This window comes from Camelus bactrianus, chromosome 23 (assembly GCF_048773025.1).
Source record: "Camelus bactrianus isolate YW-2024 breed Bactrian camel chromosome 23, ASM4877302v1, whole genome shotgun sequence".
Taxonomy (NCBI): Eukaryota; Metazoa; Chordata; class Mammalia; order Artiodactyla; family Camelidae; genus Camelus; species Camelus bactrianus.
Window position 1 is genome coordinate 23,696,004 of NC_133561.1, and position 25,047 is coordinate 23,721,050.

General features: G+C 37.2%; 1 protein-coding gene across 2 annotated transcripts in view; it reads right to left on the reverse strand.

The window, feature by feature from the left end:
• Positions 1 to 25,047, reverse strand: part of KCNK2 (potassium two pore domain channel subfamily K member 2) — a 110,680-nt gene that overhangs the window by 72,274 nt on the left and 13,359 nt on the right. For both annotated transcript variants that reach the window (XM_074351813.1, XM_074351812.1), the window contains exon 3: positions 4,923 to 5,040. In XM_074351813.1, the coding sequence (XP_074207914.1) occupies positions 4,923 to 5,040 (118 nt within the window). The remainder of the gene's footprint in view (positions 1 to 4,922; positions 5,041 to 25,047) is intronic.

Consider the following 25,047-nt stretch of genomic DNA (forward strand, 5'->3'; position numbering starts at 1 on the left):
GCTCAGAGATAAGTACATCTCCATCTGCAAACTCTCCTTCTAAAATCATGTAGCTGTTCACTTTTCACTTTCCTCTTCAGTTCAAGTCAACAGCTTCTCTCATAGGGATTAACACAATAACCTTCTTACTGGTCTCTCTGCTTCCCCTCTGGCCCTCCAAATGGCAGGCTGAGTGACATCAGGCCTCCCTTCTGCTTCAATTCTCCCACAGCTTCCCACTGAATTGAGAATATTGTCATGACCGACCAAGTCCTACAGGCTTGGCTCCTATGAACCTTACTAACCTGGCTTCTTCTTTGCCAGGCTGCACCCTCCTCCTGAACTCATCTTTGCACTCTCTTTTGCCTGGCTGATCTCTTTTCATCATTTAGGCTTCAGTTTAAATGTGACCTGCTCCAAGAGTGCTGGAAACAGTCTGCTTTAGAACACCTCCCACTCCCTGCCCCGGCTCCACCATCTACTCTCTGTCACGGGAACTCCCCGCGCAGCAGTTACTGCCGCTGTCCACGCTGGTCTCTGTTTTCTGCGGTGCCGACTGATGGTTGGTCTCAGCCCCAGCGTGAGCTCCAGGAGGAAGCCTGTCCACCTTGGCTTTCTAGTCTGTCTGAGTTCAAGAAGAAACCAACAAATAAAAATCGAGGAGGAGAAAACTTTTAAAAAGGAGCTTCCTACTATGACACCAGGTATAAAATCCTGGCCATTTTTCAACTCCTTTCTTTTCACAGGCTTGACCAGCAACTGCCTAGGAATTACCAGCCTGCTGCCTAAATATTCATTGCATTTCAATATTCAACATGTTGATGCCTCTCCCTTCACTGTGTTAGTCATCAGGGCCTGTGGATTCTTGTATCAAATCATTTTAACCGTTGGTCTTACTCTCATCTTTCCACACCAGCTCCAATCACCCCCAGTCAACACTCTGGCTCCCCTTCCAGGGGTCACAGAAATGGCCTCCCAGCTGCTCTCTCAGCTGTCGGTCTCCATGAATCCTCTTCCTGATGGATGCATCTACTGATACCACTTTTAACCATCACTTTCCAAAAAAAAAAAAAAAAAAAAAAAATCCATGGTGTATCTTAGTACAGTAGGTCCAAAATTCTCAAAACTCAAATTATATTCACCTGTATCTTTCCCATCCGAATTGGTCATTATTTCCCACTACTCCTTTAAACAATTCCTCTGTTCTCTTCAAATACTTATTTTCTATCCTCCAAATACATCAGGCTCATTCTCTCTTGGTATTTTTGCTTAGCCATGTCACAGACTGGGAGACTTTTTCCTCTACATCAGTTGAAAACAAAACATTTTCTTCAAAGCATAGTTCAAATCCAACTTCTCCAACCCAGACTTTCCTCCCAGTTCTGGCCCACACATTCTTATAGCACTGAAGCCATCAATCTATATAATATTTGATTATACAAGACTTATTTCTGTTACTCCTCCACTATTTCATAATTGTCAATTTTATCTCCCAAATTAGATTGGACACAAGGACTGTGTTCTTATTTCCTTTATGCTCCCAGCAGTGGCAAAAGTAGAACTGATCCATCAGGAGTTACTACACTGACCTAATGATTTACATGGTCCTGGGGATGAACCCCTTCAACTACAGACCACTGTTCTAGGTAACTTGTAATTCCCAGACAGATCACGTTCTCTCTTACCCCTAATCTTTCTCATGTGAGCCCCGGATGCCTAGAAGGCTCCCTTTCCACCTTTATTCACCTGGGAAATGCTCAATTCTTTTTCCAGTCTCAAGTAGGACCACATTTACTAAAGCGAGGGAAGTATCCTTTGCCCCTGTTTTTATCCACCTACCCACCCCAATATCTATGTGCAGTGCCCTCCCAGACATTCCCATCAAGTGCTCTTAACCCGCACAGTACGTTGTAAATGACCATTTGCCCATTGGCCTCCCTGACTGGTCTGTGTGCCACTCAGGCTCAAGTAATCCACCTTTTATGTTTACAGTAGCAGAGTGATTACGTTTTTTGAATAAATAAATGAACACACAAACAAGCTGGTAATGAAACGTGTTGAAAGAGCTAAGAATGTAGTGTAATAGATATTAATTTCGTGTTTTCTAATTTCCTACAAGCCACAGTTCATATCATTTAGAATACCCATCTGTTTTTACTTCCAAAAATAATCATTAAGGACCCAGTATGCGTCAGGCACTGGGGATACAGAAAAGTCTCAAACACATAAAAATCCCTAACCTCACAGAACTTGTACCTTACTAGGTGAGGTGAGCAACAGAGTATGGGTTTGCTCCAACTGAGTTGAAATCCACAGACTACCTCTGAGCAGAAGGTTTCTTTATACATGGATGCTGGCATTAAGATGACTGATGCTGGCTTGGACCAAAATGGTGGCAGTCTGAATGGTGAACAGTAATTAAATGATAGACTGACTCTCAAGGCAGAGCCAACAGGACTGACTGATGAACTGGGAGCGAGAAATGAGAGAAAGAGAACAGTCAAGAATGGATTTTAGTCTGTGCAACTGTGAAGGCTGTGGAAAGGGTATGATGTTGGAAATAATGTGTAGATATGTGAAGAGATTCTCTGAAGTTCGGCCTTACATTTTAATATTCTATTTTGTGTAAGTGAACTTTCCTTGGTATATTTCTAATAAATAGTAAGGGCCACTTGGGCTTCTTAGACAAATGACTAACATGGAAGAGAAAAATCTGGGACAACTGCAGCCGATGCAGCTCCATGAAACACTGCCTGTGTCAGGCACCCTACAAAAGCCACTGCAACTTACTCTTCCAGGCTGTCTCAAGTTCTTTTTCAAACAACTGATGCAATGCAGCTAGGGCTAGAAGCTATAATTTCTATGGTTTCTAAAAACCACTTCATAGATTAAACAATCATTGTCATTAGCAATATTAATAATTATACTTTGAATTTTACCAAAGTTATGTGGATGTCAAATGGACACTTATGAAGGAGGCCAAAATTTTTACCTTGCCCTGGACATGCATGATCCAGTCCAAGGTCAGAGGAGATGGCCTTGACCTAGGAGCAAAAGACCATGGAGCAAATGTGGCTGACCTAGAATGACTTAATCCACCTAAGACTAAAGCCTGAGATAGAACAGTAGGAGATTTGGGCTGGCAGGCAGCTACCTAAACAATCTAAATAATCAGCTACTGTGCTTAATGGCTGTAATTTGGGGTAAGGCTGGTAATAATGGTTTATTTTTTTCATGTGTTGAAGTATATGTCTACAAAACTTACTGAATTTGGGATTCAAAAAATGAGACTGTTTATAAACACAGGATGCAACAGTAAGTCTGTATAATGACTAAGTCTCTTGCAGAATAATTTAGTGGTGGTCATGATGAGTTATAACGTAGACTTTTGAGTTTTCATTGGGCAGAAACAAACCATTCTCACTCAGTCTGTGAGCTTTTTTTTCCTTCCAGACTGTAAGTAGTTTACACAATAAACAGTTATTTCCATAGTAGAAATGGCCAAGCTGTCTAAGCTCTAAAGTCAACCTGTTATTATGGTTAGAAATCAAGGCTGCCAATCTTCCAGATTTTCACAGCCACACTTTTGACCTAGCTGATGGAAATGTAAGAGTAAACATAGTTCTTTGACCTCTTAACAAAGGCAAAAATCAACATGCTAAGGTATTTATTTAACTGGTAAGTGATCCAGCACAAAGAGACATTACAGTGGATTTATATAATGACAGGACACTACAGATTCCTCTCCAATGAAAATTTTAAGTGAGAGTTCACTCATAAATAGTCCATGTTTTCTTATTTAGGACTTTGATATAAAGTACTGATTTGAAAACCTTATATATATTATATACTTCATAATTAATCAGTGACATCAAAGAGTAAAACTGAAACTTTTCAAATCTTAATTCACACCCCCAAATCAGAGATCAGGCCCATGGAAGCACTCTCATCATAAGCATATGTGGAAGGGGAGATATCCTTTGCACATATATTCTCTTCTGCTTTAAATTCCTTCCTAACTGTGATGAGTCAATTTCCTTTCCTATCTTGAAAATTATGCTTTAAACCCACCTTCTTCCATGAAACAAGACAGGTGTAAGCCCTTCCAATCCCCACAGCATGGCAAACATGGCTGTCACTAGGGGGTCTGCGTTTATATCCTCTGGATATTTCTCAGGCATGGATGACTAACAGAAGAGAAGTCAGCTACATGAACCCATCCTGCTGCCTAGAGGGTGCTGAGTGTACGCACTGTCAATACTGAGAAAGAGACCCTGTTCTACTATGACTCTTTTTGAACACTATGACAAACAACATAGTTAAAAGGCAAAAGGGCAAGGGCTCAAACTTTCATTCTTTTTGTAATCCTCATATTTCAGTATCAACTTTTTATACATTTGTGTTATTGGAAAAACATAATGTATAAAAAAAAAACTGCCCTTAAGTATTCATTATGGACAGGCATATGAGAACAGGAACAATCTGTTGAAATGTAGATTTAAATTTTACAAATTGAAAAGGGTGATATCAAATAAGAACTTCATGAAAAGAATGTCAACATTGTACTCAAATCATTTCTTTCTGCACTACAAAATCAAAGATGCAGAAAAATTTTAAACTACTTGCTCCCCCCAACAAAAATCATTTCAAGCCATTTGTTGATGTTTTTATCCATCAGTCAGATGACTCACCTGCCCTGTTCTCAAGTTCCATATGTACTTTAAACAACTCAGTATTCTGAAACAATAACTAATTCATTTCCATCATTCCTTTGTTCAAACCTTTAAACTCTCTTTTCAAAATCAATTTACTAAAATCTAGTTTTCTACCTTAAGTAGACCATTTTGACCAACTGTAAAAAAAATATTCAAACAAATGAATTTTAGCTTACAAGCTGTATCAAAATTAAAAAAAAAAAAACCACAAAATAAGTTGTCTCCTACCTATGGTTGTAATAACAGTGCCAGCAAAGAAGAAGGAACTTCCCAAATCCCAGTGACTGATTTGATTGGAGGTGTTTCCTAAAGGTATAATCCCTGCATTTATTGCTGCCACTATTTGCTGCAAGTTTAAAAAGAAATTTATCAGTACACATGAATCACATGGAAGCATCAAACAGTATATATCCCACCCCAGATGACCAATTAGACAAAGAGAATCAATTCTAAGGTTTGCTTTTCCATTTAAAGTATGCAACATAGATTAAAACTTTACACTAAAGAATTTAATACATTAAATGATAGGAAAATTATATTTGATGTCAGGTGAATGGATCTGCATATGCATAAAGCTTATCATTTGGGCTGTATGCATTCATATTATCCAGTACCATACTTAGTGACTTATTTGAATTAACAACTAAATATAGCAATAGTTTTTAGTAAGCAGCACAGAGTTAAAATATCAGATTGCAAACTACACTTCAAATAATATATAATAGCATCATCGAAAAAAAACCAAGTATTTCCAAAGTGCTAGTCATTTTGAATGGTAAACACAGGTACCCAAGCCTGGGGTGTGTATAACAGTAGAGAGTATAATGTCAGGGAGGTCCAACAAAATAGACTAAGACGAGAAGCAACAAGCAACAGCAATCCACCATCAAGCTTAAGTCAGTCCGTTTATATCTAGATTCTTAGAATCTCTACAGATTTTTATAAATTCTGTAACAGTGAGTGTCACCAAAGACGTGTAGATGATGACAGTCAATGGCATTACTATAGGAACACTAGAATATGGATGCTGCCTTGAGTAGTACTGGCAGAGGCAGAATGATGTTATAATCCCTTCTCAATCCTCTGATGTTGGAGAGGGGAGGAGGAGATCCAGAAGCACAAACACAGAAGAGAAAACTTTAGGAGAAAATATGTAGTAAAAGAGAGGCATACAGATTGTAGCAAAAGACGTTTCTGTTGGAAACACAGTTTTTAAATCTTTATCACTCAATTTTAAATTGGATTTAAAATTTTTATTTTAAAATCAGATTTTAAAATTGGAAGGAACTTCATTTGCTAGGCAAGGAAATTAAAAACCAACAGCGGTAAAGTGACTTGTTTAAAGTTATACCATTTATTGGCAAGTGGACAAAAACTACACTGTGACAAGGGAGGCACTATCCAAGGAAATGACTGTCAGATGGAAAAGCACAGTAATCTCATTTGTCTGGCTTGTCCTCACCTATAAATTGAAACTCCAATAGTTAGCTGAACTGTAACACTTTTGTTTACTTTAACAATGATACAAGTTCACTGCTAAAGAAATCAGGAAAAACAGAAAGGCAGAAAGAGGGTAATAAAAATTATTCATAACTCCAGAATCCAGAGACAACCACTATTAATAGATTAAGGTATCTACTCCTGATATTTTGCTATACATTTTTACAGAGTTGGATTTGTGAAATATATGAAACATATTCTCTATTTTTGCTTACTATTATTCTACATGCAGTTTTTCTTTGTTATTTATTTAATCATTGCCCAATGTGTAGACATATATGCTATTCTAAAATTTGTCTTATTATAAAAAGTGCTGCTGTGAACATATTTGTGTATCCTTTTTCACTTCTGCATATTTTTGTGGGAGATATTGCTAGAAATAAATTTGCCACATTGAAGATTATGAAAATTTTAAACAACTGGATGGGTAGTAGCAAGAAGCTATCCGAGAAGGTTACTCTAATTTACAACAGCCCCTCAACAATTTACGAGCACCTAGCAATACTATTACCTCTAATATTAATATTTTATCTTTACTGAACTGATAAGAATTATTTACATTTATATATACTTGATTGTGAGTGAAGTTGAATACTGTTTCCTTTCTCATATATTAAATGTACACAGATATACACATATACACATATTTGCCCAGCACATAGTGAAGCTAGTTTTGAGATAATTGATTCTCTTTATCTGACTCTCTGCTGTAAATTTAACATCAGATAAGGTAGGTTTCTCTGATTATCCTTCTTCGAAAAAATTTTTTGCAGTTTCTAACCTATTATTCTTGCATAAACTTTAGAGTCATTTAGTTAAATTTTATAGAAATAATCCTTTTCATGGGTTTAACATATTTCTGTTGTTTGGATATATGTGAAATCTATAAATTAATTAAGGCAAATGAACACTCATAATAGTGAAAATTCCCATCAAAGAACATGGTGTGAATCTCCATTTACTGAGTCCCCTTTAATATTCTGAAATAGAGCATTTTTGGTGTACTTCACATAGGTCTGTAAGGTTATTTTTAGCTATTTTACTTTTTTTCCATTTTAAATTATAACTGGTTATTGCTGTTGTATACATAAATATATGTTGCCCATTTTCTGCACCAGCAATTCTCAAATTTTTTATCTCAAAACCCCTTTTCAGTCTCAAAAATTATTGAACACATCAAAGAACACTGGAATATGTGAGTTGTAACTATTGATATTTTTGCTTGAATTTTTACCTCAAAATGTTTTAATTCATGTAAAAATAAAAATAACCTCATTATATGTTAACATAAGTTAACATACTTTTATGAAAAATAATTATGTTTTCCAAAACAAACAAAGGTTTAACGAGAAAAGAGACATTGTATAATTATCTAAATGTCTGGCTTAACAGAAAACAGATTATAATATATGCTTCTGCATCCAATCTGGAAAACAGTATGAAGATTCCTTTAAAAAATTAAAAATAGAACTACCATACAATCCAGTAATTCCACTTCTTGGTATTTATCCAAAGAACAGGAAAACGTTCATTCAAAAAGATATAGGTACCCCTATGTCCCTGGCAACATTATTTACAGTAGCCAAGATACAGAAGCAACCTAAGGGCCCATCAATAGATGAATGGATATATATATACACACACACATACACATACACACACACAATGGAACATTACTCAGCTATAAAAAAGAATTAAATCTTGCCATTTGTGATAACATGTATAAATCTAGAGGGTATATGTTGAGTGAAATAAGTCAGACAGAAAAAGGCAATTACCATACAATTTCACTCACAGACGGAATCTAAAAAACAAAACAAACAAACCAAAACAGAAACTCCTAGATACAGAGAACAAACTAGTGGTTGCCAGAGGGGGAAAGGGCAGGGGGCTGGGTGAAATAAATAAAGGCTATTAAGAGTACAAACTTCTTTATAAAATAAACAAGTCACAGGGATGTAATAGGAACAGCAAAAGGAATGTACAGCAAATGTACAGCAAAGGAATGTACAGCAAAAGGAATATATGTACTAACTTTGTATGGTACAGATGGTTACTAGATTGATCACAGTGATCATTCTGTAATGTATTTCATTGTTGAGTCACTATGTTGCATACTCGAAACTAACAAAATATTGTATGTCAACTGTACTTCAATAAAAAAGTATTTTTATATATTACAGACATTTCTTCAACACATTCATTTATTGAAAAAACATTTATCAATTATTTATGGTGCTAGGCAACTGGGAAGCAACAGAGAAGTAAAAACATGGGTAATATAGATGGGAAAAGATAAGGCATGTCTTTAGACTGCACCCAATTAAGTAAAATTAGTTATTTTATTCATTAGAAGCAAGCTAATTCCTCCAGTTGACTCAATATTGACTCCAAAGCCAGCACCATCATTCTAACCTATTATTTGGCTTGTCGATGATAAAGCACAGCATTACCCAGACATCTGGATAAGTTCCACAAATTACTTAAATGCAAAAGAAGCAAATGTAGACTTAGAGACAGTAAAGTCTGGCAATGTGTAGGCTGTAAATAGTTATCACAGAGCCGTGATTATTGCAACAGAAGCTGGAGATGGGACCAGGAATATGTCAAATCACTAAGAATGAGTCTACCAGGAGATCCTTTCTTTGGAATACTCTTGTAAGTTTATTTTATATTTTTTTGTACAAGGTCCCTTTGTCAACATCCACAGGAAATCGGACGCCCTTGGCAAGTGCACTGGCACAGATCGAAGAGTCTCTGCAATTTCGTCAGTTCAGGCCATCAGAGCACTTCACAAATGCCTTCATGGGAACCACTTCCGAATGCACCCTATTATGTGCTTAAAGCAGCAATCACTTCATCTATGATAAAAATTCACTTTTCCACTAAAGGCAACTTTTTTAGACAATCAAATCATGTTGGCAACTTATGAATAAGTTGAATTTTTAAGGCGAGGGGAAAGGGAATGTGGGATCCTATACATTCAATCCTAACATACAATTATCTGAAGTACTGATTAAGGAAGGACTTCCAAACCTAAAACCCCCAACGGAAACAGTATAAAATAATCTTGGTTGGATTCACACTCAATTTTGCTCTGTAGTTTATAGACAATCATGGAATGTGCATTAAGGAAAGGGAGTTGCTACATGGTTCTAGTCAAGAATAGGAGCTTAAACTTAGGAAATGGAGCTCTGAGAGGCTTATACTCACAGAGGTGATAAAGGTAATTACTCATAAAAGTAATTATGAAAAATCTTAGTTTTCATGACAATGATGGCTTTAGAATCAAAGTTCACCGAGTTCTAACATGAATTTGTGTATTCTTGAATTGTAAGAAGTTTACGTCTCATCATCACCGGGCATTTTGGAACTATATTCAGCTTTCACGACACCAAACACTGGTAAGACACACTTATCTGTAATTGTAAGAGACTCAGGGCAATCACTGACAACCATGAAAGTGTTCCTGTGAGTCCAGTGCCTGGGAACAACTTTTTCATGTGTTATAAAATACTCGACAAGCTATTTTTTCCTTTGAAGGAAAAGATTTCAGACAGCAAGCACCCCCAGGGAAGGCCTCAAAAATACATTGTTTTCAGAATAGGTTACACTGTGGATCTTAAAATACAAGCTCTGTTTTTACTTTTTTGCCCCTTTACTCAGAGGCTCAGATGTCCAGGTTCACCAGGACAATACAGACTGTTCTGAATGCCTTCCACAAATTCCTCCTCTGTTAATATCATAATCAAGATTTCACTAAATATATTATCATGCCTATAATCCTAAAAGTAAGGTCACATTAATAATTTGAATTTTTTAAGTGATATAAGAATTCTAAACTGCAGGTACAAGGCATTGACAACTAATTGGGCCACACCAATGATGTATGTGTAACCAGTTCAGTGACAACTTCTTTTAACTGGATATTTAAGATTGATATTTCTTCTCCTTGGAAAAAGGACATTATTTCCAATATATGGATATAATAGCTAAATTCAATTATACTGATGTCCATATAATTATACAGTTCCTCAGAGAGTAAGAAGTATTCTCTTGCCAAAATTCTGTAAGACACAATTACACATCTCTTTTGGTCACTATTTCCTTGTGGAGGAACTGGTTTCATCCTGAGTGGAGGCTAGTCTTTAGGAAAGAAGTTCAAATCACACATTCACAACACTGTACCTGACCACTTCAACCATGTAAACAAGACTGTTTTGAAAGATTTGAAGGCTACATAATGAGGAAAACAAAATAAGACATGATGCTCTCCTTGCCAGATGACTTGGTGAGGAGGTATTATGCAGGTATCATTGCTATTTATTGTCACATCACAAAACAGTCATCATCCATCAACGGTACACAGCCGTGTACGAGGACTGCTGTCAAAGGCTGCAAGATCCTTATGCATCTCATTCTCAACCTCCTGGCTTTGCCTCAACACCATGATTACCTAATGCCAGATGATGTGAGCTGCTTTGAAAGGTCCAGCTAGTAAAACCAGAGAGTATCTCAAGATGGCCTTTCTTCTTACAGGCTCAGAATTCACATACAGCACTGACAGATCCCAGGTAAGCTCCACTGGCATTTTTGAATCAATGAGGAGTCACTTTTGTTTATCCATTTCCTACATGCTTCTTTAAACAACTTTATTATCCATAGAAATTCATCTTAAATGGTATTTACAAACATCATTTGCACAAGAAGTTTCTCTTCTAATGTCAGTCTTAATCACGGGGCTGCTTCTTGGGCCATTATGCATATCTGTTTAGGTTCAGCCAAGAAGTGGTATCACAGGGCCTTATTGCAAACTTACATACACAGGCAGCCCATGACACATTCTTTATACCACTGGGAAAACTCCCCAGAAACCTAACATCTTCTTCACCTTTGTGTCCTTTCAAGGTATTCCTGAAACTAAGCAGTGCCATTGGCTTCCTTGCATGAGATGGTTATTTCTGTCAGAGTTTCACTTGGGGCTGTTGACAACCCAACAAGGAAGCAAACAACTTCCTGAAAACCATACTATTAGCATATTGCAAGAATATTCCAGCAGCAGCTCTCAGCTAATGATAATCCTGGTTGAACCACATAAAACTGCCAATATCCAAGCACTTTTTGGCCTATAAAATGACAATTTCATATCAGCATACAAAAGAATGGTATTTATGTTTTCACTAATAGTGTGCAAGCACATCCTAAATTTCACTGAGTGTGATACTTACTACTGCAGCATTAAAGCTAATCCCCATAAGCAGGAAACTGTTAATAGCAAATTAATCTACTATGGTGTTGGTTATAGTTCTACGTTGAAGGATATACACTTGCTAGTTTAAGTAAAACCCTCTATGGCTGAGAATGCTATTCTGAGTAAATACGGACTAACTATTGCATCCATACTGGAAATTCAAGGTATGTACAACTTTGGCATAGATTTCAGAAATCAAGGGGGTATTATTTACTATTTAAGATGATTACATTTTGTAGAAATAAATGTGTATATTCATCATTTGATATCAAATATTTCACATTAATATACATTCTAGCCTCTAATTTGATAAATGAACTTGAGACACATTATTTTACTCAGTTATTCAGAAATCTATAGTTATATAGAGATGGCATTTTTTTCTTTTCTTTTCGTTTCTTTTTTTTGGCTAGGAAAATTAGAGGCACCTACATAAATCCAAAAAAAAGAAAAAAGAAAATCCAAAATTACATTCCACAATTAAATGAACTGTTGTAAGTATCGACAAAGTTATATTTTTCTAAATCTAACATCAATAATCTTTTTCTTTTTAAAAGATATATTTCTGATTTCATGTGGAGAAAAAAGAAGGAGTACACTCGCATATTTTATACAGAACACAGGTGATTACATCGTTCCATATTTAGAGTCTGGTAAAGAAGGAAGTTTTTAAGGTTTCCGCGCAGTACATCTCATAAGTGAGAAAGTGAAAAACAAAATAATGTTTTTAATTTATTGTTTTTGTTGGAAACAATTTGAATCAAAATAGATTTTCTGTTTTCTTAAAAAGGCTTTCAAAGTCCTTAGAACGTGTTTCCAAATAATGTATGACCTAAGCTTAACCACACATTAATTATAAACTTCTTATGAAGAAGCACCCTTTTTGTGAAAACAAAACAAAACAAAACAAAACCTTAATTCTTACAACTTAGAAAGGATAATACTTCTGACAGGGAGCAGTTTCCAAAATACAGTAGATTTTAGGAAGCACCTCTAAAAGGAAACATTTCGCTCACCTATCCATATCTTTCCTCTATTTAGGGATTATGCCATTGCATGTTAGAGATATTTTTACACAGACTTATGAAGTGTACAGCTTTTTTCTTGCTCTTTTGGCAGTGTAAATTTATTTTCTATTAGAAGGAACAAAAGCTTAAAATTCAAGGTAGGAAATAACAGCGAGCCAGAGGTGGATGTTAGCCAGAAGCAAGAGGCACACCACTGGATATGAGGTTTGCCTTCCCTGTTTTATCCACTCTGGAAGATTTTTTTAAATCATAAAGGTAATATACATATTACTGGACATTTGGAAAAATGAGAATTAAAAAAAATGACTCACAGTCCTCACAGTCCCTAAAACAGTTTTTTGCAACATGCATATATTCAATTTTTGGTTTTAATAGGTATAATCATTAAATCTGCTTTCAACTATTTTCATGTAACATAAGCATGTTCCAAGGCATTTTGAAGTTATCAATATCTCACTGAGTAGCTACACGTAACACAGTTCACATACCATTCCTCCATCATTAAGTGAATTTGTATAACCATATCCAAGTTCAAGTGACCACTTGCAAGGTGACTATAGAGATAATTTACACAACAGACAAGAACCAAACTGGAAATACTGAAATTCTGTTATTCTTTGAGCCCCATGAAATGACACTGTGGTACAAAATGGATAAAACACAGTCAAGACTCTTGAGTCCTTGCAACTCTGAAAAAAACATACAAAGCAGGCAGACTGAAACACGCATTTCCCCAGTTGTGCATTTTTCCATGAGTTTTCCTAAATTCCGTATTATTATATGGTGTATTAATATTCTACCAGAAAATTAATCTCTGTCTCTCTGGCCCCCTTCCACCTCATCTCAGTATAAGTTAGGGGTAGGGGGAGGTTAATAATAGAAAAGGAAATTTTGGAGAGAGAAGGACATAAAGCAAGAAGTCAGAAAGAAAGAAAAGGACAAGTAGAAGAGAAAAAGATGAAGGCTGTTTAGATAATAGAAAATCTTAGAAGAACAAAGGAACTTAATACAAGTTACAGTCACTCTATCTAGGAAGTTCTTTTCAAAGAGGTTATCCTTCAAATAGGATTTGAGCAGGCAGAAGACAGAGATCAAGGACACACAGCATCTAGGCAATATTTTTACACCAGTTTGCCCAGACACACCACACTAACCAATATTTATTCATGCTCTGTTTTTTAAGGTTTGAAGTTCTAAACTGATGAGAGAAAAAACAGCCCAAAATGGAACAAAGGGAGTTTCATTCTGCTAATTTTATGCATCCACAGAATTCTCAAATTTGGAGATTCTGTTGTCTTTTTCAATAGAACATCACTGGTCTCTACTCATTTGATTTTCCAATTCACTTAAGCATATATTTCCATTACAGACACAAGTTTAAACAAAAAAAGTACTTTATGCCTACATAAGAGTAATCACAGGGGAAACAGGGAAACTATTCAAGTTTCCACAGAAAGGCAATCTTTTTTTATTATAGGTTTTAAACACAAATGAATTTTTTTTCCCCTGCCTTTCCTGAATATGTAACTAAGAGATAATGACAAGGATTGAAAATTGGAGGTTCTGCACACACACGTACAACCAACAAAAGTAATCAGTTAACCCAACTTGTATTAGAATAAACCAAACTTCCCACATGCCAAATTAGTCACCAATAAAGGCAATTATCACGGCACTAAAACATCGCAATACTCCGATAGTTCCTTTGTCTCAGGTCCTGTAAAATTTATGTATTTCTCACTTCAGCTGCACTGACTCACTGCCATCAATCAGCTTACAAGAAATTTCTGTGCTTTTGGGTTCCAGGTAAAAATTTCTTAATACACTGCAGAGTAAATCTACTAATGACTTGCTAACATTATGGAGAGAAAAGGAAGTCCTGCAAAATTGCTTCATATGTTTATACTTCTTGGCTCTTAATGTCACCAAATCAAGACAGCAAAAATAATATATGAATAATTTCTCAAAATGTAGTGATTCACACTCATCTTGTCTTAGTGTCTTGGCATTTCTCGAAGTTTCCCTATCTTTCTCAATTACATACCCGTACACTCACCAGTTACAGCAAATCTGAACTGGTTGAAATCCATTCTGTTGAGAAACAGAAACCTGATGGAATTTCTTATACTTTTTCAAGCCAACTGGAATGACTGAGCTACCCTTTGACACCTGTCCAGTAGTGACTGCACAAATATGCAATTAAACCCCTCCCTCGGGCACTTCTCAGCCTGACTTGAGTGTCACACCACAACCGTCAGCGCTGAAAACGAGCCTGGCACCTGTCCTCATGTTTTCTCCATTAGTCATTCACATGTGCAGTATTGTTCACCTCCTTTCACACAAGGATACCAATCCCAAGGGCATTTCAGAGCACAGCAACCTACGAAAGGGAAGACGCCCCCAAATCCACATGATAAGCCCGAGACTGCAGGGTCTCCTCTGCTCAGAGGCCCGGAGCATGAAGATGATATTTAACAGGGCAGTCTTTAGCGGAGGATGGGTCTAGTGTCTGCAGAGGTACCAATGTGGGCCAAACATCCTTAGTGAGTGTCACTTCTCCTGCCTGCAAACTCCCTCAAACCAAGAATGTGCTTATACTGGTGGAACAAGCAAGGGAGAGTATGTTTAAACTGGGCAGAGAAAGAGAGAGAAATGAAAAATCACAGTACAGCAACACGCAGCATCCTGACGACCCAGAGGCGGCGTGGCGGGGCAACAGTGCTGGCGTCAGATGATTTAATACACTTGAACTTCCTTTTTCATTTTTAATTACCTGCTGTGCATCTACTGAGTGTCCTCTGACAGCTGCTTCTCCTTCAGTTAACTATTTGGAACCAGTAGTGCAAGACCCAAGGTACTTCACCATCTCATAAAAATAACTCTGTGATCACTATCAGTATGGTATCCTTTGACAGGCATCAGATACTTATAATTTATCTTCCACAAAAGCTGAGGCATAGAGAGGTTAAATGGATCACTAGGCCGAAGTAAGTAAAAACAGTAATAAAGTAACCTGGAAAACCAGTTACAAGTCTTGGTGTTACCGTTTGTTAGAGACTTTTTTTTTTTTTTTCTTTTTTGGTGTTAGAGTTTAGCTGCATCACAGCTTTGGTTGCCTAGCTTTGGACATAGTTATCATTCATAATATTGTTTCTATGTGATAACACTTTGGAAGTTCCAAATAATAAATACATGTATCAATAAATTTTTTTTAAAAAAGAATCAATTCATAAGTTTGAAGTGGGGTGAACATCTTGTTTAGTTTGTCCACATGTGTATAATGTGTCCCAAATGATCATCAAGCCTTGTCTTGTATCTTTGCGTCACATATGGCCTGTATGCCTAGTGTAATGCTAACTGCTCAAGAATTATTTGTGGTATATGTTGTGCTTACTGATTTCTAAGGGCACATAAAATCACTATCATGAGCCGACGGGCTAGACGCTAATTGCATAGTACAGGTCATGGTAAAGAGAGTAAGACTTCGCGGTAGCAGTTGACACTGCTAATCTCTCCCACATGGCAACATGTCTTCACTTGGCTCAGAGAACACCACCCTCTAGCTCTCCTCCAGTCTCCCTGATGGCTGTCTCATCCCCCTCACCTTTGAGCCCATGGTTCTGTTCTCAATCTGTCCACACTCCTAAGTGATTTCATTTAAACTCAAGACTTTAAATAGCAATGTAACCCCCAAATGTGTCCTTCATCCTGGACTGTTCCCTGCTTGGATGTCTGGAAGGCAACTCAAACCAATAATATGCCAAACTGAACTCCTAAAGCTCCTCCCTGAAACCGTGCCACCTGAGTTTTTCCCATCTCAATAGTCGGCAACTTTATTTTTCCAGTTTTTCAGGCCCCAAGTCTATGAATCATTCTTGAGTTCTTTCTCTCACATGTCACATCAAATTCTCCTAGCTCTACCCTCAAAATATCCCAATTTGATCACATCTCATCCCATTCAGTGCTTCTGTTCTCATCCAGGCCACCAACATAGCCCTCCCGGACTCTCCTAGAGGATTCCCAACTTTGCCCACCTATGTTCTATTCCTCACAGGGCAGCCGCAGTGATCCTGTTAAGTCCTTGATCTGCTCCAAGTCCGTTCATGGTCCTGCAACTCACTCTGAGTAATCTGAGGCCCCTTACACTGATGTGCAATGCCCTGCAAGAGCTCAGCCTGTTACTCTTCTAGCCTTTTTTCATGTAAGTGTCCCCTTCAGTCATCCCTCCTAACCACCTGCCAAGAATGTGCCTACCTCTGGGCTTTCGCTTTCCTCTCTCCCTGGAATGCCTTCCCTCAGTTATTCACATGTCTACGCATACCTATTTATTACCTTCCAGATTCATGCTAAAATGTCTGAATTCCCTGAACTGCCAATTTACTTAGCTCAGGCAGTGACCCTCTATCACACAAACTATATATTTTTTTTATTTTTTCAAAACACTTAGTACTGTGTTTTTTTAATTTGGAATTACCTTATGTCTTTATCAGTTTACTTATTCATTGTTTCTATAATTATAAGAACCTTTCTTGGGTTGCTCATGGCTTTAAAGCCCACAGCCTCACGGGCAGTGACATCAGCAAGATGGAGAAATAGGAATCACTAGACCCTCCCCCTGCTACAGAGATACCAGCTGAACAACACACAGACCAATTCCCTTAGTGAGAAATGAAGAAATCAGTTAAGGGGCTCCTAAACCTCAAGTGAGCATGAAACCAACCACACTGAAGCTGGTGAAAACTTCAACGGTCTTATTTGCCATAGTCCTCCCTCCAGTTCAGTGTGATGCAGCTGGGAGAAAACCCAACCCCTCACTTCTTCTTGTAGGGGAAAGAAACTGGAATATACATCTAATGTTCTGGGGTTTTGAGATACCACCCAATGCACAGGTAGCTGCCTTGCCTGTCTTAGAGCACATATGGGTCTCAGCACACTCTAGATGTGAGGGGACACTGAGAACCAAACTGAGCTGGGCAGCCTGCTTCTGCGCCAGAGGAACCATGGTACAGAAGACAGAGGCTGTTACAGCTCAAAAATCTCTCCCTCAGAGGGACAGAGAAGAGCAGAGCATGGTTCTAACACTCTGGCTTTTGGGGCAACTACCCAAAAGACTGTTTTCTATCTCATCCAACTCAAAGCACTGACGGGATGCTGCATACTCTAGAAACTCTGGGGACACTGAGAATAAAAGAGACCTGGGAGGCTTGCAGTAGCTCTAGAAAAGCTGCAGTGATATACACAGACACCAGAAATAGCAAAAGATTACAAGCTCCCAAAAAAAGAAACAGGCAAATACACCTAATTGGGAATTTATATGCATAAGTACAGAGAAGATAAATCCACAGAAAAGGTTTGAGAGGCCCACAGAATCTCTTGGTGGGAAGACTGGTGAACGTCTTTCCCTGAACATAATGAGTGTAAAGACTTGAGAGAGGTGGCTGTTTTTTCAAACGGGTAGATCACCACACAAAGTTACACCATACACAAAGAAACAGGGAAGCATGGCTCAAAGGGAGAACACAAATCTCTAAAAACAAACACCAAAGAAACAAAGGTGTATGAATTACCTAAGGAATACAGAATAACTATCATAAAGATGATCAGTGAGCTCAGGAAAGCAACACATGAACAAAATAAGAATATTCACAAAAAGACAGAAAATATAAAAAAGAAGCAGAAATTCTGGAGCTGAAGAATACAATAATGGAACTGGGAAATTTTCTAGAAGGATTCAGCAGCAGATCTGATCATGCAGAATGTCAATCAATGGATAAAGAAAAATGTGAGAAATGTATACACACACACATAATGGAAGATTACACAGCCTTAAAAAAGAAAGACATCCCTGTCACACGCTACAACTTCGATAAACCTTGAGAACACTATGCTAAGTGAAGTAAGCTAGTCACAGAAGGAGAAATATCTCATGATTCCATTTATATATGCTATCGAAAGCAGTCAAACTCACAGAAGCACAAAGTAGAATGGTGGTTGCCAGGGACTAGGGGAGGGGAAATGTGCAACTGCTTTTCAATGGATGTAGAACCTCAGTTATGCAAGATGAAAAAGTTCAAAAGATCTGTATAGCATTGTTTTTACAGTTAACAACACTGTACTTTACGCTTAAAATTTGTTAACAGGATAGATCTCATGCTATGTGTTCTTTACCATAGTAAAAATAATAATAATAAAAAAAGATTAAGTCCTTGATATAGGAGAGTAGTTTTAAAAGACTATAATACAGCTATAAAATGTTATAGATAAAAACCATTAAAAAGGCTTTCATAAATCTGTATTTAAATATATAGATATATATTCATAATATATTGCAAAGTGAGACAGTAAGGATATAAAATAATATGTACTATAACACCCAATTTTGAGAGGAAAAAACCCACAGTCTCACATAGTGCCAGGTACATAATAGGCATTCAATAAATATTCACTTAATATGTAAAAATTCATGGAATTTTCATTCATTTATCAGACAGATTAAAAAAATTCCAAGTTGTCTCACTTCTTTCCTAGTTCATTTTGATTTATCATCCTTTAATTAAAATGATTAATCCCTTTTAAAAATTCATTTATAAATTTATCTGGCATTTTGGTGGCAAGAAGTTTCAAAAGGACACTTCCAACTTCAATTTTTCTCAAGATTCAGGAGGATTCCCCATAATTGTAAAATTCTGAGATTTTAAAAATTCATTCATTCATTCATTCTGAGAGGCAGCAAGCAATGGATAGAAGCAAAATAATGAGTCAGATGTGTCTGGGTATGTGGACTACATGCAGACTGTAGCTCTGGAAGGCAAAGAATAAAATATCTGGATTACTTATTTCGACAGAATGAAACATCTTAGAATAACAGCTCTGATCCTAGGAAGATGCTGATACTTATAAAAGAAAAAGGTGAAATTGGGAGGTGGGGGCAGAAGTTTGGGGAATTAGAAGTCATGGATCTGATATAGTTCTGTCAATAACTGGTAGCATGCTCTTAGGAAAATCATTGAACTCTGTATTTTCCTAGCTCTAATATGACAGAGTTTGTCTAGGCAGTGTAGATTCCAACTTCCAAATTCAATGAGCTTATTCCTTAAAAAGTTGCATGCAATTAATTCAAAATACATTATGATAAAATTTGCTGACGCTTTTCAGAAATTCCCTGCCTTTCAGATGTAGTTACCACTTTTGCTTGTGCTTTGCATTTTCTTTGAGACTCAAAGACACATATCCCAGCTTGGTTTATATACGAGATTAAGTTGGATTTTTTTTTTTCCCTCAAGAAAGAAATCTTGTTAGGTCCCTATTAAGAAGACTATGTGAAGTAATTAAATTAAGTATGAGGGAAGAATCACAGGGGATAAAACAGAGATACACGCAAATACACACACAAGCTCTCCATGGATCAAGAAATAAAGCTGTGAGGTACTGAGTAATGGAAAATAAAGCACAAAGTCCTGTCCTATCAAAAAAATACTTTTTGTATTATTTTTGCATAATAGCACTGTATGACAGTCCAAGAAAAAAAAATGCCTCAGGAATGATATCCTCATTGTAAATAAGATTATTTACAATTTCAATTAAACTAAATTATTTAAAACTAGCCTCACAAAATAGATTTTCAGGCCTGCTCAAATCAAGAGCCAAATGTCATCACCCAATAAAACATCTTCCAGAAATGAAAACTGGTGTGAAGCTTGGGAACTTGTTAATCAGAGAGAAAAAAAGGCAATCGATATTTACCAAGAAAAAGTAATTACAGAATTATTTATGGTAGCATGTAAGCTGTAACATGCCCAGAAATATCAATATTGTGGAAGGTTTAAAATAAAACTTTTAAAGGCTATAAAATACACATCTTACTTACTAAAACAGATATTAGAATGCATTTTGAGAAAATAAAAATAAAATAAAGGGTTTCTGTCACACAGAGCCCATGTAAATCACCTAGCAATTATCTGTGCTCACTGAACCATCTTCTTCTCAATCAATCTCAGACACATGAGCTTAGATCTCTAGTTTCAGCTTCAGAGTCATCTCCCCTCGCCCCATACCTTCCCCCAAACTGCACACATTACCAGGACCATCACCCTCAAGCGTGTCTTCCTAAAGGGCATTGTCTTCTCCTACGAGCCCTGTTTTGTCTCCTCTTGGTTCTCCTTATTTAAAATTCTTCAAAAAATCAACTTTCATTAAAATTTCTCCAGTCTTTCTAATTTGATTTTATCTAATTCCTCTAACAAATCACTGTATTATTTGCCTAGCACAATTATGATATGATTATCTGTTTGTTTCTTTCTAAATTTCCTGTTTGTTGATTTCCATTGCACGTAAAACCTAGGCCACTTATCAAGGCTTATATAGGTCTTTGGCCTGCTTCTCTCGTACCATGAATGATGGCTCAACCACACCAGTGTTTGCACGTGTCCTAGGACACACTCAGACGCTCTCCCTTTCGTCTTTGCTGCCTACTGGAACACTTCCCCCAAGATCTCTTTACATGACTGACTCTCCCTCATTCAAATCTCATCCCAATGTCACCATCTCAGAGGAAACTTGTCTAAACACAGCCCTTTTAGAGGAATCTTGCCTCCATCATTCCATCTCATTGGGTCGTTCTTTAGTCTTCACAGTATTCGCACTTCATGGAATTATCTTGTTCAGGACTCTGATAGTCTGTCAGTATAGTTCTATGTTGATTATGCCCCTTGCTTAAAACAACACCTTTTTAAAAATATGACTGAAACATTATGCTGTACACCAGAAACTGTCACAACATTGCAAACTGACTAGATGCCAATAAAAAAAGCAAAAAAATAATTACATGCAGAATGAATAAATGAATGAATGCTCATTTAAACCACTTCTTCCTTTAGATGAGTAGATCTTTATACCGTCTTACCCCCAGGTCTCTGTCAGAGCTGCTATGCTATCTGAACATGACAGATAAATGCAAAAATATTTCTGGGTGAGGATTCAGAAAGAGAACTCAGGATGTTCAGTGTGTGCCTAAATGTCTAAAAAGTTCTGATTCTCAAAACTATGCTGCAAATCAATTCTCTTTTTCCCTGGATGAGTTGTAAGTTATTTTTGACTTATCAAAATGTAATTTTGCCTTATAAAATTTTATTTCATTAAAAACTTGGAATAAATGTCTCCATTTTTGCCATGCACTTGATTTGTGTACGGACCGGGACAAATGGAAAACAGCAGCAGCCTGCTTCGCCCTCTGAGAAGGAAGACTAAAACAGGTGTTGGGAGAAACCTTCACCAACCCCTGCCTCATGCAACAGGGACTTCAGAACCGCAGCCAGCAACCTTTACATTTCTCTATGGACTGATATGTAATTAACATTGTAATTTCTATTTTACTGGAAAAAAGCACAATCACCAGAGCGAGTTTTAAAGGCAAAGCTAAGAAGATCTCTGCCATATTCACTAGTTTCTTCTTTGCTGAAGAAACACCAGGATCCTGATCATTTGAGAAGCTGCAACACGAAAACATGCTGCCTGTTAAAGAACATAATTTGCATGCATCTCCATGGCTATTTTAAAGAAAATAAGACCTTCCCTTTATTCCTCCTGAAAAATAAAATGTAAGAACTCTAAGCCCATCTAATAACTATGCTTCTTTCCAGTCCATTTGGGCTTGCCTGGCTTGGAAATCTGTCAGTGAATCCTGACCACGCTGTTACCCTGTTGGGAAAACACACACAGCACCTGAGACTCATGGTGTGGTGACTCTTGGGTTCCCACAAAACCTCCCTAAGGACCCCCCTTCAGATATGGAGGAGAAGTGAGGTTCCTTTGCTCTCTGGGTTAACACCGAAATGTCCAAATGGACACAAACCAGTGTCTCTTCACCCATAAATCTCAGCATCTGCCTCCCTGGTACCATCCGTATCACTCTTGCACTGAGCGCACGTGATGCCCAAGGGGAGAGGAGTTCATTTTATTCTGTCACTTAATCAACTGTTTTCAAATCACCCTCTACAGTATATGAGTAATAGTGACAGGAAAGGAGAATTTTTCATTTGCTCAAAAGGAACATGTTCTGTTTTAGCTATTATGAGTTTTTGATGACTCCCCATCTTTCTCTAAGTGAGTTTTAGCAAAATACGAACAGATGCGTAACTGTAGAGAAGGAACTTTACGACAGCCGGGAAACTACGTCGGGACCCTAAAAATGGAAAATTTAAGAATTAAAGACTCTTTCTCCTGAAACGTGCATCACTGCAATCCACGTGGTCACGTGTGCCTGCTGAGCGTCTTCCCCCTTTGCACAGCACTGTCAGTCACTGCTTTACCTCGTTCTCAAAGTTCCTTTCATTGCTCCATCACCAGAGAACACATTTTACTTCTACAAGCTTCTGGTAAATTTTGATTCCTTAGGTACCTCTAAAAAAATACACAGTTTTTAACTCAGCAGCCTGCAAATATTGGCCCTTTCACTTAACATTCTATAGACTGAGGACTAATTATACACTAAATGGTGCTCTCACTTACACATAACAAATTCTAAATAAACTGGAGTTTTCTGAGAAAAACTAAAAGCAAAACAGAGTGAAAGCGAAGAATATTTTTGATCGCATATGCAAGTTAACTAATCATAGGGGGGAAACAGAGCAGTAGAGAAAGTAAGTATGCTTTGTCAATCAAACAGCTATTATAAGCAAGTACGTGAGGACACAGAGAAAAGTTAATTAGCAAAATGTGAGAAGTCATAAAAAGAAGACTATCCACTAAAGACTGAGAAAAATTGGTTCTTTGTAAAAACGGGTATGTTTGGTTATAGATCTAAAAGAAAAGGTTCTAATTGTTCAAAAATGTAGATACAATAAACACATATTTGAAGGGATGAATGCAAATCTAGGTATCTGTTCTGCAGTGCTTTAATTTTACACTAAAAAGGGAAATAGCAAAGTATGGAAATATCGCCATGATCTCTAAGATTATGAAATGCCCGATGTTCAATTAAATTTTAAAAATCTCACCAGTCTGGGTAAAGAGACACACAAATGAGAGTTGAGGCTCACCTCTGTCAAGTGAAAACTAATGGCTTTGGAAGAAAACCACCCAGGCCACTCTTTTCAAATAGTTTTTTCTGTAACCTAGAAGAAGCCACAAGAGTCAGTGCAATTCTTTGCCTGAGGACATCATTCAGCAAGGCCAACATACAAAACACTAGGCAATGCCAGAGATGCAATAGAAAAAAAAAAAAAAAAGGACAGAGAAAGAATTAAAACAGAAAGCCACTCCTGTGCTATATCATGATTCCTCCTCTTCTGGGATACTGCCCACAGCTCTGATGGACGCTTACCAAAGTGCTAACTGAGCAGAAAGCAGTTCAAAAAAGGATGAGGAAAATAATCAAGGAGATGCAGTAAGTACTAAGGAAGAAATGGAAAAACAAGACGACTAAAAAGTCAAAGACTCAAGACACACACCATCACGGATTACAAAAGCATACAGAGCTGAGCAAGAATGAATTCTAGGTGTGGTAGGGGATAAAGATAAGAAAAGACAATGTCCCTGTCTTTAGAAGGGAATTACATGACTTTGTTCGCAAAATTCACTCAGTTATGGCTTAAAATTAAGGATGTAATTGTATAAAAGATCATAATGAACAGGAAAACTTTATTGAGTAGAATGTAAGACGCATCTCAAGAGAAGGTACAGGCTGAAATGTGGTTAAATTCGAACAGCTTAGATAAATTAAGCTTATGAATATTAGATCCATGACAGATTTTTCATAATGTCATGATGCACAGGGTACAGTTGCCCCTTTTAAAGCTGTTTCATAAAGGGAATAATACCACTGTTTTTAAATGTTCCTTGGTACCAGAGTTAAGAGTAAGAAATACTAAGCTGTATGAACTACTATTCTTTCTTTTTTTTTTTTAATTATTGAAGTAGAGTCAGTTACAATGTGTCAGTTTCTGGCGTACAGCACAATGTCCCAGTCACGCATATACATACACACATTCGTTTTCATAGGTGAACTATTATTCTTGATTCAGCCAAGGCATTCAAATGCTAATAAAAATGAAAGGCAGGGAAATAGTAGAGGAAGGTAGAAAATATCATCTCATCCTCTTTATGAAAAAGGATTTAACCTAACCTATGTGAATACTAAGTAAGTAAGAAAACAGGAGTGAATGGGGCTATGCCTGTGTTTAGAGCAGAGGATCCCAGTTGAATGGCGGAAAGGAACCACCATTCATTTCCTGAAATGAAAACATAGTTCTCTTCTTTTTGCAACACCACATCGTCTACTCTGCTATACTCTTCAATACTCTGTACTCAAACTCCTCAGTCAATACTTTGATTTCTTCTATACGTTACTTATTAAGTAACCTTTGAACCACTGGGACCAAAGGACCACAAGGGAATTTAAACGTTTTACCTCTCCTCCAATTCTAAACTTCACTTTAAAAGAGTTACGCAATAATCTTCACAATTCTAACCAACGGTCACAAAGGCACTGACACCCCCTGGAGAACTTTTGTTAAAGTTCATCTACCACCGTCCACTGGAGAACACGGTCAGAAAGAAAAACAACCGCGTGAGGTCT